This window comes from Parasteatoda tepidariorum, chromosome 11 (assembly GCF_982258835.1).
Source record: "Parasteatoda tepidariorum strain Cologne lab strain chromosome 11, Ptep-v5.0, whole genome shotgun sequence".
Lineage (NCBI taxonomy): Eukaryota > Metazoa > Arthropoda > Arachnida > Araneae > Theridiidae > Parasteatoda > Parasteatoda tepidariorum.
Window position 1 is genome coordinate 68,212,888 of NC_141765.1, and position 13,557 is coordinate 68,226,444.

At 28.9% G+C, this 13,557-nt stretch overlaps 1 protein-coding gene across 2 annotated transcripts in view; it reads right to left on the reverse strand.

The window, feature by feature from the left end:
* Nucleotides 1–664: 664 nt before the first annotated feature.
* Nucleotides 665–13,557, reverse strand: part of LOC107437643 (dolichyl-diphosphooligosaccharide--protein glycosyltransferase subunit STT3A) — a 39,046-nt gene continuing 26,153 nt past the window's right edge. For both annotated transcript variants that reach the window (XM_016049722.5, XM_043040075.3), the window contains exons 10-15: nucleotides 12,549–12,631; nucleotides 10,891–11,049; nucleotides 10,601–10,789; nucleotides 6,441–6,660; nucleotides 5,694–5,882; nucleotides 665–1,305 (exon numbers count right to left, since the gene is read on the reverse strand). In XM_016049722.5, coding sequence (XP_015905208.1) covers nucleotides 1,160–1,305; nucleotides 5,694–5,882; nucleotides 6,441–6,660; nucleotides 10,601–10,789; nucleotides 10,891–11,049; nucleotides 12,549–12,631 — 986 coding nt within the window. In that variant the 3' untranslated portion in view covers nucleotides 665–1,159. The remainder of the gene's footprint in view (nucleotides 1,306–5,693; nucleotides 5,883–6,440; nucleotides 6,661–10,600; nucleotides 10,790–10,890; nucleotides 11,050–12,548; nucleotides 12,632–13,557) is intronic.

A 13,557-nucleotide genomic window follows, 5' to 3' on the forward strand; every position in this document is an offset into this window, starting at 1 on the left:
AATGCCTGATTTGAATTTCAGGAGTTGTAATAAAACTCAAGCAAAAATCAAAACAATAATTTAAAAAAAAAAAAAAAGGCACTACTTGACTTTCATGGTGACGACTATTAAAATGACGCCAAGAATAATGACAAGCTAGAATTATTCGCATTTAGCTTGTGGCTAACGTATCACCCCGATTGCTTTCAATATTAAAACGCTTGTCTTCCCCATTGGATTTTAGACACATGAATTCCGCAGGATAAGACTCTAGAAGATGACAAGCCATGCCTCTTTGACTTTCGCTCCCAACATAAAAAAGGCTGAAAACTTTTCACATTGCACCTCCACAAACTTTCCTTTACACAATTCGATAGCGAGATACCTTTTTTTCCTGGAAAAAACTACATTACTATATCACACGCTTTGAATGCAAAGTCTAAATGGAATCGAAAGTGAGTATAATTACTCTTAGTTTGGCGGTTTATTGCGGTCGCCATGAAAATTAAGTAGTACCAAAAAATTGCTAATTACAATGTAAATTTAAAAAATAATAGAAAAAGAGTCTTTTTTGAGCAATTACTTCAAAATACAGTATATTTTGAAATTACTTCTTATACTATCAATTATACACATTAATTTTTGACTTGTTCTGTGTAATAAAAAAAATAACAATCTAAGCATATATAACAAAATACTTTTATTATCATTCACTGTAAAAATGTTTGAGATATAATATTAAGCTAATGAGTAGAAGAAACTGTCATGACAAACTGCAACAGTAAAGTAATAAGGTTTTTTGTTGTGCAAAATTGACTTAGAAAATACTTACTGAACAAATAAATTATCAAAACTATTTAAAAAAATTTATCAAAACATAAATAATATGAGCAATAATTAACAAGGAACACAAAATTAGATGAAAATAATCAATGGAATGAAATAACATTAAAAAAAATAATTGCCCTCAAAATTCTTCAAAATATTTTTAAGATCAGATTTATCAGCATATTTCACACATAAACTTTGATTACAGGAAAAAAAATAAAAGAACCCCAAAAAAAAACATACATTTACCAAATTAAGCTTTTTTTACTCAAGTTTTAAAAATTCAACAATTAGAATAGAAAATATTAAGTATGAAAAATTGTTTCAGTCCATGGCTTCAAATAATGGGACATTAAACTCCTCTATTTGGCAAATCTTTCACTTTGTATATCCTAACAAGCCAATGTTCAGTTGTGTAAGCCTCTTCTAATACATCTAACTCAAAATCTTTATTTCCAATCTCAGCATTTCTAACACGATCATATCCAGGAGGTTTACCTAAAATTGAAAATACAATATTGATTAGTAAAAGATGCAATTTTTGTCGTTTTTAAATATTTATTTCACAATAAAGTGAGGCTAACTTCTACAGAGTTCACCAAGGTGGGCCTACAAGAAAAACTTCTTTATACCCACCAAGTGGGTTTTTTTTTAACATTATAACATTTATAATCAAATTTCTTTGCAATTATTAAACCAAATTATTCTTTAAAACTATCAACTTATTGCTTTAGAAATTTAACCTTCTCAAACTTTTTATACAAAATTAAGTAAAGCATATTTCAGTAATCCAATTTTTGCTAAGAAAATGTATTATAAATGAAATAAAAATAGTGAAAAAAAGAACATGATATACACTGCACAAAATAAAAAATGAACCGCCCGTAATAACTTTTGATGCAATGATCGAATATATTTGAGGTCACTAGAATGAGTCCTAGAATGTGACCTCAAATATATTAATTTAGTGCAGACGATATTTTAAGTTACGAAATTCAACACAACAATGTACTTTCTCTGAATAAACATATTTTTGATGGATTCAGATTTTTGCCCCCCCCCCAAAAAAAAACAGAGGGTAGCTGAAATTGGGCTATATGGTCCTCATAGTTTAGACCCTTTAATGTTTACTTCTCTTTTAGCATATTTTGCCATATCTCCAGAAATTAAGCAAATTGAAAAATTTTTGCCCAAAGATAATTCCATGCAAAAAATAAATGTTAGTAAATATTTATTATTTTATTTAATAATAATTGAAAAATGTTTAAATTGTAAGATAAACAATTTTTTACATCATTTTAAAGAATATAATTTTTTATGGCAAAATTTGAGTAAAATATGTCTAATAGTCCCTGAGAAATCGAATTTTTAAAATACGACTTTTTTTAAGATTTGGTTTCTCAGGAATTATTCGATCAATTTTGCCAAGTAAAATTATATATTTTTAAAATGACGTAAGAAATTGAATACCTTACAATTAAAAAAAATTTTCAACTAATATCAAATAAAAGGATAAAAAATATATATTTATTAATTTTAATAAGTTAATTCTTCGGATAAACGAATTTTATAATTGTGTGCAAAATTTTTCAGTTCGCTTTATATACGCAGAAGGTAAAATTATCATTAAAGGTTCCAAACTTTGGACTTCTCTCCTGACCAATTTATTGGGACCATATTTCTAAGATTGCAGTTACCTCTTATGTATTGGGGGTTAGAAATTCGAACCTGTAGAAAAAAGTAATGCTAATTCAGAAAACATACGTTTTTGTGTCTGATTTTGTAACTTAAAATATCGTCTGTACTAACATATTTAAATTTATCCCCTTAAACCATTAGATCAAAAGTTATTTAGGTTGGTCCATTTTTTACCTTGCACACTATAAATTATATATCTCTAATATTTCGAAATGAATATAATATATACCTTTAGACTAAAAAAATACAACACGAAAAAATGTCTGTACTGAGTATTTTAAAAGATGAAAATATCCCTATTTTATTTTAAGATTTTGCTTACAATTTTAAAGATGACAATATGTTTTCTAACATTTCAACAGTGTGAGCAGAAGAAAACCACATTATGCCATCTTCCTTAAATAATAATTTCTTTAATAAGACTGAGTGATGTCTTTTTCACTACTTTTATTGGAAGATTCCCAAATAATTAAACTTAATGTGACTTACAGATTAAAACATTATAATTTCAGCATTAGATATATGCGAGCATTCCTAGAAGAAATCATCATTCTCTAAAATGTCAGTGGTGTTCTCAGACATGTCGCACTCAATGGATTTGGGAAACCGCTTTTTCTGAAACCATGGACTATGCAGTCTTGAGTAACTTTCTTCCAAGTAGATAACAAATTTAAGATTCTGAAACGTTTATTTTTTTTTTTCAGTTGAATATTAAATCTCACATAAGAATCTAAATTCAGCCAATGCTACCTTTATAAATTGTCGGTAAACAACCCTAGAAGAATTAATGATGTCTAAATCACATGGTAGTAATTTGATTGTGCAGGAGGAAAAAAATTTAATCTGATCACCTCTTAGATCCAATTTTTTATGTGCTCCTCACTGATCAGTAAGGAAGATAATTTCCTTTTTATGTAAACACATTTTTTTGTCAAAATTTCGTAAGTACTCGGTGAAGATAAATCGATGATCCACACATTTTTTAAAGCACTTGGCCACCTGTCCAGCCTATATAATTTAAAACTAATCACTTAACATATTATGCTTTACATTTTACAAATAATCATTTCAGTAACTTCATCATCAAGCAATTCAATATACATTTAGAAGAAAGAAAAATGACTAAAATAGTTATTTTAGGCAAGATTTTATTTGAATCTGTAGTACGAGATAAAATGCATGGCAGTAGAAGATGTTTGAAGTCCAGAGACAAACATAAAATCCATTTATTATATTCATAAAAATGACCCAAAATAAAGAAGCCATGTACCAACTTGTACCACGAAGGTGGCTCAAGTTGGTGCTATTGTTTTATGAAAAGGAAAAAAATATCTGTAAGGACAAGAACCACTGTTTGGCAAAACCATCCAAAAAATTAGGAAGGAAAAAAAATTACTTCTTGAAGTTTGTAAAATGTGTGGTAAAATTTCTCCTTTTTTAATTATAAACTTGGAGGAAAAACCACACATTTGATTGCCCTGCTAGTAGAACGGTTGACAATACAGGAACAAAGAGTGTTCCAATAATTACTACTAGGAATGAGATTACATCTTTTACCTATATATAAGCCTGCACAGTAGATGGAAAATGATTATATTGAAAAGAATAATGCAATCGAATGATATGGTTAAAAGTAAACAATACCAAAAGGTAATTCCTCTCAACATAATTGTCAAAGCAAACGATAATGTTGGTTTCATGCCGCCAAACGCCTGGGAAAAGGTTGTGATGTTGCATGACAAAGATGCCGTGGTTACCTCGATGATAGATTATAACATTTGTTTTATTCTAAAAGTGAAGAATCTGATTTTGATTAAATAAAAGATCAGAAATATTTGAAAAATAAATAAAAATATGATTTATCTTCATTTTGTGATTAGTTTATTTTTTATCGCGTACACATTCTAAACTTATAATTCTGATTGGTTATATTTTTCTTCTGTAAGTAAGCATCATTCTCAATATATTCCTTTTACAAGTGCATATGAAAAAAAGATTTATCAATAACTGTTTTCTAAGTATAGATGTTACCTTCTTTCTTTTGTAAATAACTTTTATTATGCATTTGGAAAGCGAACCATAGCGGACTTATATGTAGTACTCCTTTTCAATATAATTGAGTAAATCTAGTGACATTTCATACTTTAGTGAATAAACAGTGCGACCTTTACCACATAATGGCCTACATATGAAAATTTAAATTCTTAACAATATTCTTCGGATGTGCGGTGTATCTACCGGAAATTAAAGTCCAAAAATAGAATTAGAATATAATCAAACAGTTTTTAACTATCTCTTTTTCAAATTTAAAAATATGCAATGAGAGACAATAAAAGAAATATTAGGTCAGAATAAGTTCTTCTAAAAACATTTATACAATTATTTACATAAAAATACATTGCTCATTATTTCAAATTTAAGTTTTTACATTTAGTTTGTGAGGCTGAGCGACTGTTTCCATATGGTTCCTTAATTTTTTATTAGGAGTTAGGAGAAACACATATAGAACATTCAGTCTCATTTAAATTATTATTTACACTGTTTAATATGAAAAACAATGTGTGTTCATCCATCATTTTTTACTTAATCAAAAAAAGTTAATTCTTTCTTTGAGTCATTTTCTGACTTTCCTTTGTTAGAACATTAAGCTAATTTCTACTCTTTCTGTCCTTAAAATTAGTCAGCAAAATCCTTATTTTTGTTTTTTCAAAAACACTGTTTGTTAGCCTTTTGGATAAGCTCCTCAATTAAGATTATGTGCCTGATATTTAAACAAAATGTATTAAAAAAGTGTATTCTGCACATGAAAATACATACAGGTTTTCAAAAGTGCTTTAGCCATTTCCAAGTAGTTTGTCAAATTCCAATATTTTTAATAGTGTTATTAGTGTACGCTTCCAGTAAATGGGTAACTCCATAAGCAGATAATTTATTTGGTCCCAAAAGTGTCCACTTAACGAAGGTTACAATGTTATGACAACATCCGAAAATCAAAATTAGGTTATCACTTCTGGCAGCACTTGAAAAGAAAATTTTTTTTTGATTTTGTTTAAAAATAGTAGACTTTCATGATTTTCAAGAGCAGCAGACATCCCGACTCTTATTAAAAAAAATTGAGAATGTTTCAAAAATTAATGAAAAATCAAGTAAAACTCTGCTATTTTTCTAGTAACTGTAAATAAACTTACCTGCTTCAGTATAAACAGACCCAAATCTATAATAACACATTTTGTACATCAAACAGTTCAATAGTGTTGGAGAGCCTTCTTTATCAATACGAAACTCTCCTGACGAGGTATAGTAATCATTTTCTTTTATGTGCTTTCCTCTATCTGTGCTTCCTCCAATTCGAACCATCCACAAAAATTTATTTATATCTAAAAAATAAGTTTTAAATCAAATTGCAATATTTTACACATGCAAATTACTTTTTCTAGAACCCACAAACTGAGTTTTGTATTTGACTTGATTACTTTCATGAACAAGTTTTTCTTCATTGTTACATCACTAAATGCTTATGTGTATTATGCATTTAAAAGGTTAAAGCACAAAGACAAGTGTTTTCTAAACATAACTTTTCTAAAGCGCATTTACCTATATTTATAATAAAAAAGTATGTACAGAACTCTGAACACTAAATTAATGATTATGGTTAGTAATTCCCCTGCTAATTTTTAAAAACAAATTAAGTAATCTATTATTTTAAATTTTAACAAAATTTTTAAAAAAAGACAGCCAATAATTGAAAACAACTAAGCAAAATATTGGCAAATAATCTAGCAGTTAAAGCTCAGTAGAATAATTAAGAGAATACTAATATGTCTATTATACAATTGATAATAAAACATATTTTAAAATTTTCTTTAAAAAGATCAGACCTTTAGAATAGAATCTCTAATTTTTTTGTTGTTAAAAATTATAGAAAATTATCTTACCATCAGAAGAATATCCAGTAAGTCCACCAAAAATAACAAGAACATAATTGACATCCAGTTCTCTCATTATTTCATAAGCTTTTTCTTCAGTAGAAGCCATAGCTTGGCCAACTCTAGAGATATGTGTATTATTCCAAGTATTATTATCAACAAGGATAGTACGGTTAGCCATTGCAGTAATTTGATAACCATAATCCCACCATGACATTACTTTTGCATCCTAAACACAAATAAAATAATTTTATCATTTGACAGTCCCTTTACATTTGTTTAAAGAGTAACCAATAAATTTGTAGTTAAAAATGAAAATTTCACATTTTATTTTTCAAATCAATGTTTTGAATTACTCAATGGATTAGATGATTTGAATCATCAGGATTAGAATCACTTGACTCAAATCAGTTTCAAACTGATAATTCAAATCATTGACTCAGTACTTAACTTCAATTTCAGCTAGAATTTAAAATGTGAAATTGTTACTTTTTTGTTTGTTACATTTCATTTAGCAACAAATTTAATTGATTTTCAAATTCAATTGGTTTGAATCATGATCACTTTATTTGAATAAGTTCACGACTCTGAATGACTTTCTTTTACTTAAGTATACTTAAATAGAAATAATGTTTTTCTTTTTTAGAATTATATATTGTTCATATCTACATACCGTTTCACTAAACATAAAACTTTACTATAACTTCTCATGACAAAAGGGACATACTAAATAACCCACTTTTGGTAGCCAACTTCTTCCGGGTCATGAATTTCATGGACATTGTTTAGCCCTGCTAATTTTGGGGATAAGGAAGAAGATAACTTCTCATTCTCTAAGCATTCTGTGTAAATACATTCAGCAAAAGTGCCTGCATTTTATTAAATTATGTTCAAAGAATTTCACACAAATTTATTCTTTGCTTTTATTTTATTTTTCTATTTTTATTTCAGTTATTAAAATTTAGCATTTTGGCATTTTTGAAAAATTACCCCAAATTAAAAGTATTTCACCATTTAGCATTAAATACACTGGTGTGCAAAACTTAAGCAACAAGTGCGCTTTTTGTCATAACTCTACAAGAAATCACCTGATTGACATGAAATTTGAATATGATGTACATTATTTTGTACTTAAACGATGGTAAAAGAATAATGGCGCAGAAATGAATATAAAGCTTAAAGTAGGGTATGGAACAAAAAAGGCTTTATTTGACATATAGTGGCGCTACACATGATTGCCTGAAGAAGCGTAAGTACAACTGGCAGATGTTCCCTAGTATGGGATATACCCTCCGCTTACTGTAATTGTTGCGTGGCATCGTCTCTCCATGCTAAGCACCAGATTATCCAGGAGTTCTTGGGGTAAACGTCTCCATTCCTCCGTTAACGCATCTTTCAGCTGATGGGTGTTACCAGGAGGATACTGTCGTGTAGCAAGACATCTCCATAATGCATCCCACACATGCTCTATGGGATTTAGATCGGGAGAGTAAACTGGCGAATCCATTCGTGTGATATCTTCACTTTCCAGTAGCTCTTGAATATTAGCAGTACGGTGTGGCCGGGCATTGTCATCCATAAAAATGAAGTCTGGTCCAATGGCCCCTCGGAACAGACGCACATGGGGTAGGATTACCTCATTGCAGTAGCGGTCTCCAGTTACAGAACCTCGGTCGAAGATCTGAAGCTCAGTCCGCCCGTTCAACATAATGCCACCCCAGACGACAACTCCAGGACCACCGTAACGATCTCTTTCCGCGATGTTATTGGGATGAAATCGAGCTCCAACCTCTCTCCAGATCAACTGACGTTGAGAATCGCTTGTAGCACTAAAACGACTCTCATCTGTGAAGAGGACGCGACTCCATTGTTGAGGTGTCCAGGTTTCGTGCTCTCTGCACCACTCTAAACAGTGCCGCCGATGGCTAACTTTTAAAGGTATGCAGCGTTCAGGACGTCTAGCAAATAAGCCACCTTTGTGGAGGCGTCTGGACACTGTAAATCTGGATACTTGTCGTCCTGTGGTTGTGCACAATTGCTGAGATATGGCGCTCGCTGACTGAAAACGGTTTTTTTTCGCCTGGAGGACAATGTAACGGTCATCTCTTGGTGTTGTTTTCCTTGGACGGCCACCACCAACCTTCCGAACAGCTGTACCAGTAGTTTTAAAGGCATTCGAAGCACGAGAAACAACACTTTTGTTGATCCTGAACTCTTCGGCGACACTGGTCACACTACGCCCCTCCTCAAGCTTCCCAAGCATTCTTCCTCGAATAAAGTCCTCTAAATGAATTCTTAAAGACATGTTTCACGAAACAAATCACTTGCACTTACAGCGGATGTCTTTAACTACGGTGCTCTTCATCCTTTTATCACAGCTTTCACCTGCGCGCGCCGACTCACAAGGTTTACGTACACTTATATCACCTACGACGTTTTATTTCTAAAATTTGCATACAAATAATCTTTCTACTGAATTACGTGCATATTATACTGTAATTTCATGGCTATCTTATACTTTGTTGGGAAGCTGTGGCCGAAAAACCACTTGTTGCTTAAGTTTTACACACCAGTGTATATTATAAAAATATAATTGGTAATGGAACAAACTCTAAACATACTCTACACGAACTGCAATGAGAATGATTTTGAGCCATGTTCAGTAAGGCTGAAAATCATTCCTTTTTCATCCCAGGTTGAGTAGTGTAAGTGCAAACAATTCTATTTAATAATTACTTAAATTTTCAAAACAGTATGATGCAGATAGTACTAATTAAAGAAAGTACCTAAATTGTTAATGATTAAAAAATTTTAAGTAAAAACTGTTACCACAAGCAATGAGAAATATAATAAGTATAGCTTAAAATCATTTTTTATTTTAAGTGAAATGAAAAATGATATAAGTAAACATTATTCCTTTCCCAAATTTCCAGAAATTTAAATATAATAAAAAAATAAGAGATAATCACATATAGAATAAAATGGAGAAATAAAATAAAACACAGAAATTCAATCAAATTATTGTATTATAATTTGCTTATTGTTGTACTTCTTGAAATTTAATGTTCTTGAGGACTGAGATGTTTACAACAAAGGAATTTCAGGTGTATAAGCAAAAAAGACACAATAACTTACATGCAGCATAAAATTGAATGTTGGGAAGAGGGGTAAAGTTAACTTCTTGTTCTTTAAAAAACTTGCTGCTCCTTTAACTCTTAGCAACACACATATTTTATTATTCCTTTTAAATGTCTTAAAAATGTTATTTAATTTAAAAGTTAAATACAATTGTTTCAGCTAATAGAACATGCTTTTTTGGAAAAAAATATTTAAATTAATTAATAGTTAATAAATATTTTATTTGAATTATTTTAAACAAATACATAATGATGTAAAAAACAATGAAGTACATAATTAAGCTAATACATTTATTAAACTTTTATAAAAAATATGTTATAGACACGCCTAATATTTAATCGTAATATTCCTTTAATCGAGTACCGTAAATCAACAAATACTAAAACAACTTATTTAAATATCATTTCCTACATTCAAGAAAATCAATGAATTTATTTACAAAATAGAATTTTTAAAGCTATGGTATCTCTATATTTAATTTCCTCTTCAATGATAATGTATCACTTTTTTTGTCCGATGAGAAATCTATTAATGTTTGAATCAACAAGAGTTTCTTGATTTTAAATTCTGATTTGAACCAGTAAATGATTCACTTTAGTGATTCCAAATCCCCGATTCAAATTACCTAAGTGTACTAATTCAATTCATTTGAATTACCTCGACGATTCATTGTACCCAACTCTTCAGTAAACTAACCCAAAGCAAACCATATAAAAGCTCGTTGTAAATTTTAAAACCTTGATGAAGTTGAAATGTTGTACTACTGTTAAAAAATTTTTTAACAAAATAACTGCACTGTGAGGATTGATTTATATGGCATTTAAATTTGCTTCATTTGATCAAGTTTACTTGTATATTAAAAAACCAAACCTGTCATCAAACTTATTTTAATTGGCAAACAAACACCTTATTATAATATGTACAACTGCTTGTTTATATTAGAAGATCAAGAAAATTTCCATAGTTTTGAAGTAATTTTTAAAATTAATTCTAAGTACTTTTATAATCTTTTTTAAAAGTTTTAAACATACTTCAGGAGTGTTATGCCTCAACCAATAATATGCTTCTCGAAAATCATCAAATATAATTCTGGAACCATCATGACTTCGCGCAGAAAGAACTATTGAAGGAGATGAATATGCTTCAGAAGTTACCCATGTACAATGGATCATGTATGCAGTTAAGAAAAATGACATGATGAAAATAAAGGAATAAGCAATCTGAAACAGTGAAGTTATGTATTAAAAACTGGTCTTAAGCAAATTTACAAATATATACTCATACACACATGAATTCAAAAAATGCAATTTCCGAAAATTACCTCATTTTTCTTAAAATAATTACTTCCAAACCTCTTAGATTTTTTATCTGGTGTAATTTCTAATTGTTTACAATAGATGGTGAGAACTGAAGAAATTCCAATACCAGAAAGAATACACATAACAGGTGCTAAAACCAGCATTAATCGGACCATAACTCCCTAAAAAAACATAAGACACTCAGTATTTTTATAATTACAGGTAATCATATTTCAATAATAAAGATCTTATGAGACAACCATTACTTTAATCTTGGGATTTTTAGATTTGAATAATAAAAGCTATTGTGAAGGAAAACCAAGGAAAAATTAGAAACATTTTTACACCAAATAATCTTTTATGAAATTTTTTTCCAGGGACAATCTTTATGGTTTGTGAAAGATAGTTACAGACCTAGTGGTTCAAAATAAAAAGCAGGGCAAAATTTTTTTTGTGCGATATATACAAACTAGATTATTTTTAAGGGCAAAAAAAATAAATAAAATATTTTAATCCGCTGGTTTGAAAATTTCTTTTTGAATGGCATCTTTCTTTAATTCACCACAACATAAAAAAAGAAAAAAAAAACACGGCAACAATTAATGTTCCAAATGAAAATTTAAGATAAAACAGACGTGTGATTGCTGGAAGAAGAAATGATCTGAATTTTTTTCTTTCTTTCTCAATCAAGTTTTTTTTCTCTTTAGAACTCAAATTTTCTTTTTTTTTAAATCTTTTTGTACGAAGATAAATAACGCCTGTTATTTTCATGCATGCAAAAAGGAACATATAATATTGAAAAACATTAGTCAAACGAGTTAAAGTAAAAGTTGCTTTTGCTACTTAATTCTATATAGGTATACACTTAATTTTATTAATATTAAGCATAAATTTACTATTTAAAATAATACTAACACATAAGTGTTTTTTTTTAATGTTTGCTGTAAACCAAAAAAAAAAAAAAAAAAACTTAACTTTTATTACTCAACTATAAGATTGTTTTAGCTATATTAATATTGCAAATTTAAAATATTGAAATACTTTTTTTAAAAAAAAACATTTGAAACTGTTTTTCTTGCAATCTGAAACATTTTTATAAAATCTATTATCATGCCACAATAAGCATAGCATATTTCCGAGCCTTCTTAAATTATTAAAGTTATTTCTCAATAAAATTCTTTTTTTTTTCTCAATAAAATTGTCAAATTATCACATGCTTGAAACTAGAAGCTATAAAAATTTTTCAAAAATTTTTCAATTTCTTCCACCATTGCAATGAAATGGAATATCTCTTCAATAATTATAAAAAGTAGTCTTTCTCACCAGATTTAGAATATTCATTAATGGAATAATCAACTCCAATAAAAATATCAACTGCAACATAATAATTTCTATTTTTTTCATACATAATATTAAACTTGTAAAATTTTGAAGTCCTTTCTTTATTTCTAATAGCTATGCAAACAAATAGATAGATCATAAAATGAAGAACATAAGACTTACGCCATTGCCCAAAGAACCTTCTTGCCTTTAACTACAATTTATGTTTTTTTTTTCTAATAAAACAACAGAACACTTAAATGAATATACACAACACATATTTAAAACTAAAGTGCACAGCTAAATATTATGCATTATTATTGGAATAGAAATTTACTTTTTTTAAAAATAAAACACTTACAGCAAAATAAATACTTGTCACACCATATAATATTATGAAAATATTAGCATCTGTCAATTTTGAGAAGCAATAGTACAATCCAACTATAAAAAAAAAACATAAAATTAATTTATGTATTAGTTCAAAAAAGTATAGAGTGCTTAATATATACTGGCTTACTTCAAGAAAGGATAATTTTAAAAGTTGATATACTATTTGCAGTCAGGTTTCTCACAAATCTAGTTCGAGACTATAATTTTTATGGCTACTTAAGTACAAAATTAGGTTATATTTAAGTTTAGATTGGCTTCATAAATGACAATTGAATTTAGTGAAAGGAAAACTATTTCCACTATTTAGATGTCAAGAAATTAATAAAGAAAGAAACAAAAATGTGAACAGAACACATAAAATTTGGCAGTTATGTAAGTAATTGATGCAATGTACAAAGTTAATATAAAATATTCCCAGTGATAAATGGTTTATAAAGTTGTAAAAGCTCGGTCCTTAAAGCTGCCATTGTGAAAGACTGGGGTTTGATCCTCAGTTGTGGCGCTAAGACCACCTAGATTCAGATTGATGGACACCAGCTTGTTTGGGAAATAAAGGAAAATTGAGGGCAATGCTGACTATAGCCACAATCACACAATTAGTCATGAAATTGTAGAACCTTAAAGACCATGATCCCCGTAGCCCACAATAGGTCCATTGCCACTGAGCTGACCATGAGAAATTTTTACATATTTCCTTACATGTAATATAAAAAGTGATAAATTTAATTCTAAAGAGACCTCCAAACAGTGAGTATAACATTAAACTACACTCTGGAATTACCTTGCCTTTTGTTTCCCTCATAATTATAAGATTACGAGGCTGTAATTCTAAAGTTATTTAGTTACATAAAGATAAATTATAACTAATGATAAATATAAATAATGCATGAAATAAATAAAAGTTTTGTAAAAAAAACAATTTTAAAAAAATTATTTTTTTTACAGAAATTATTTATAATAAATTAATTGAAGCTTTT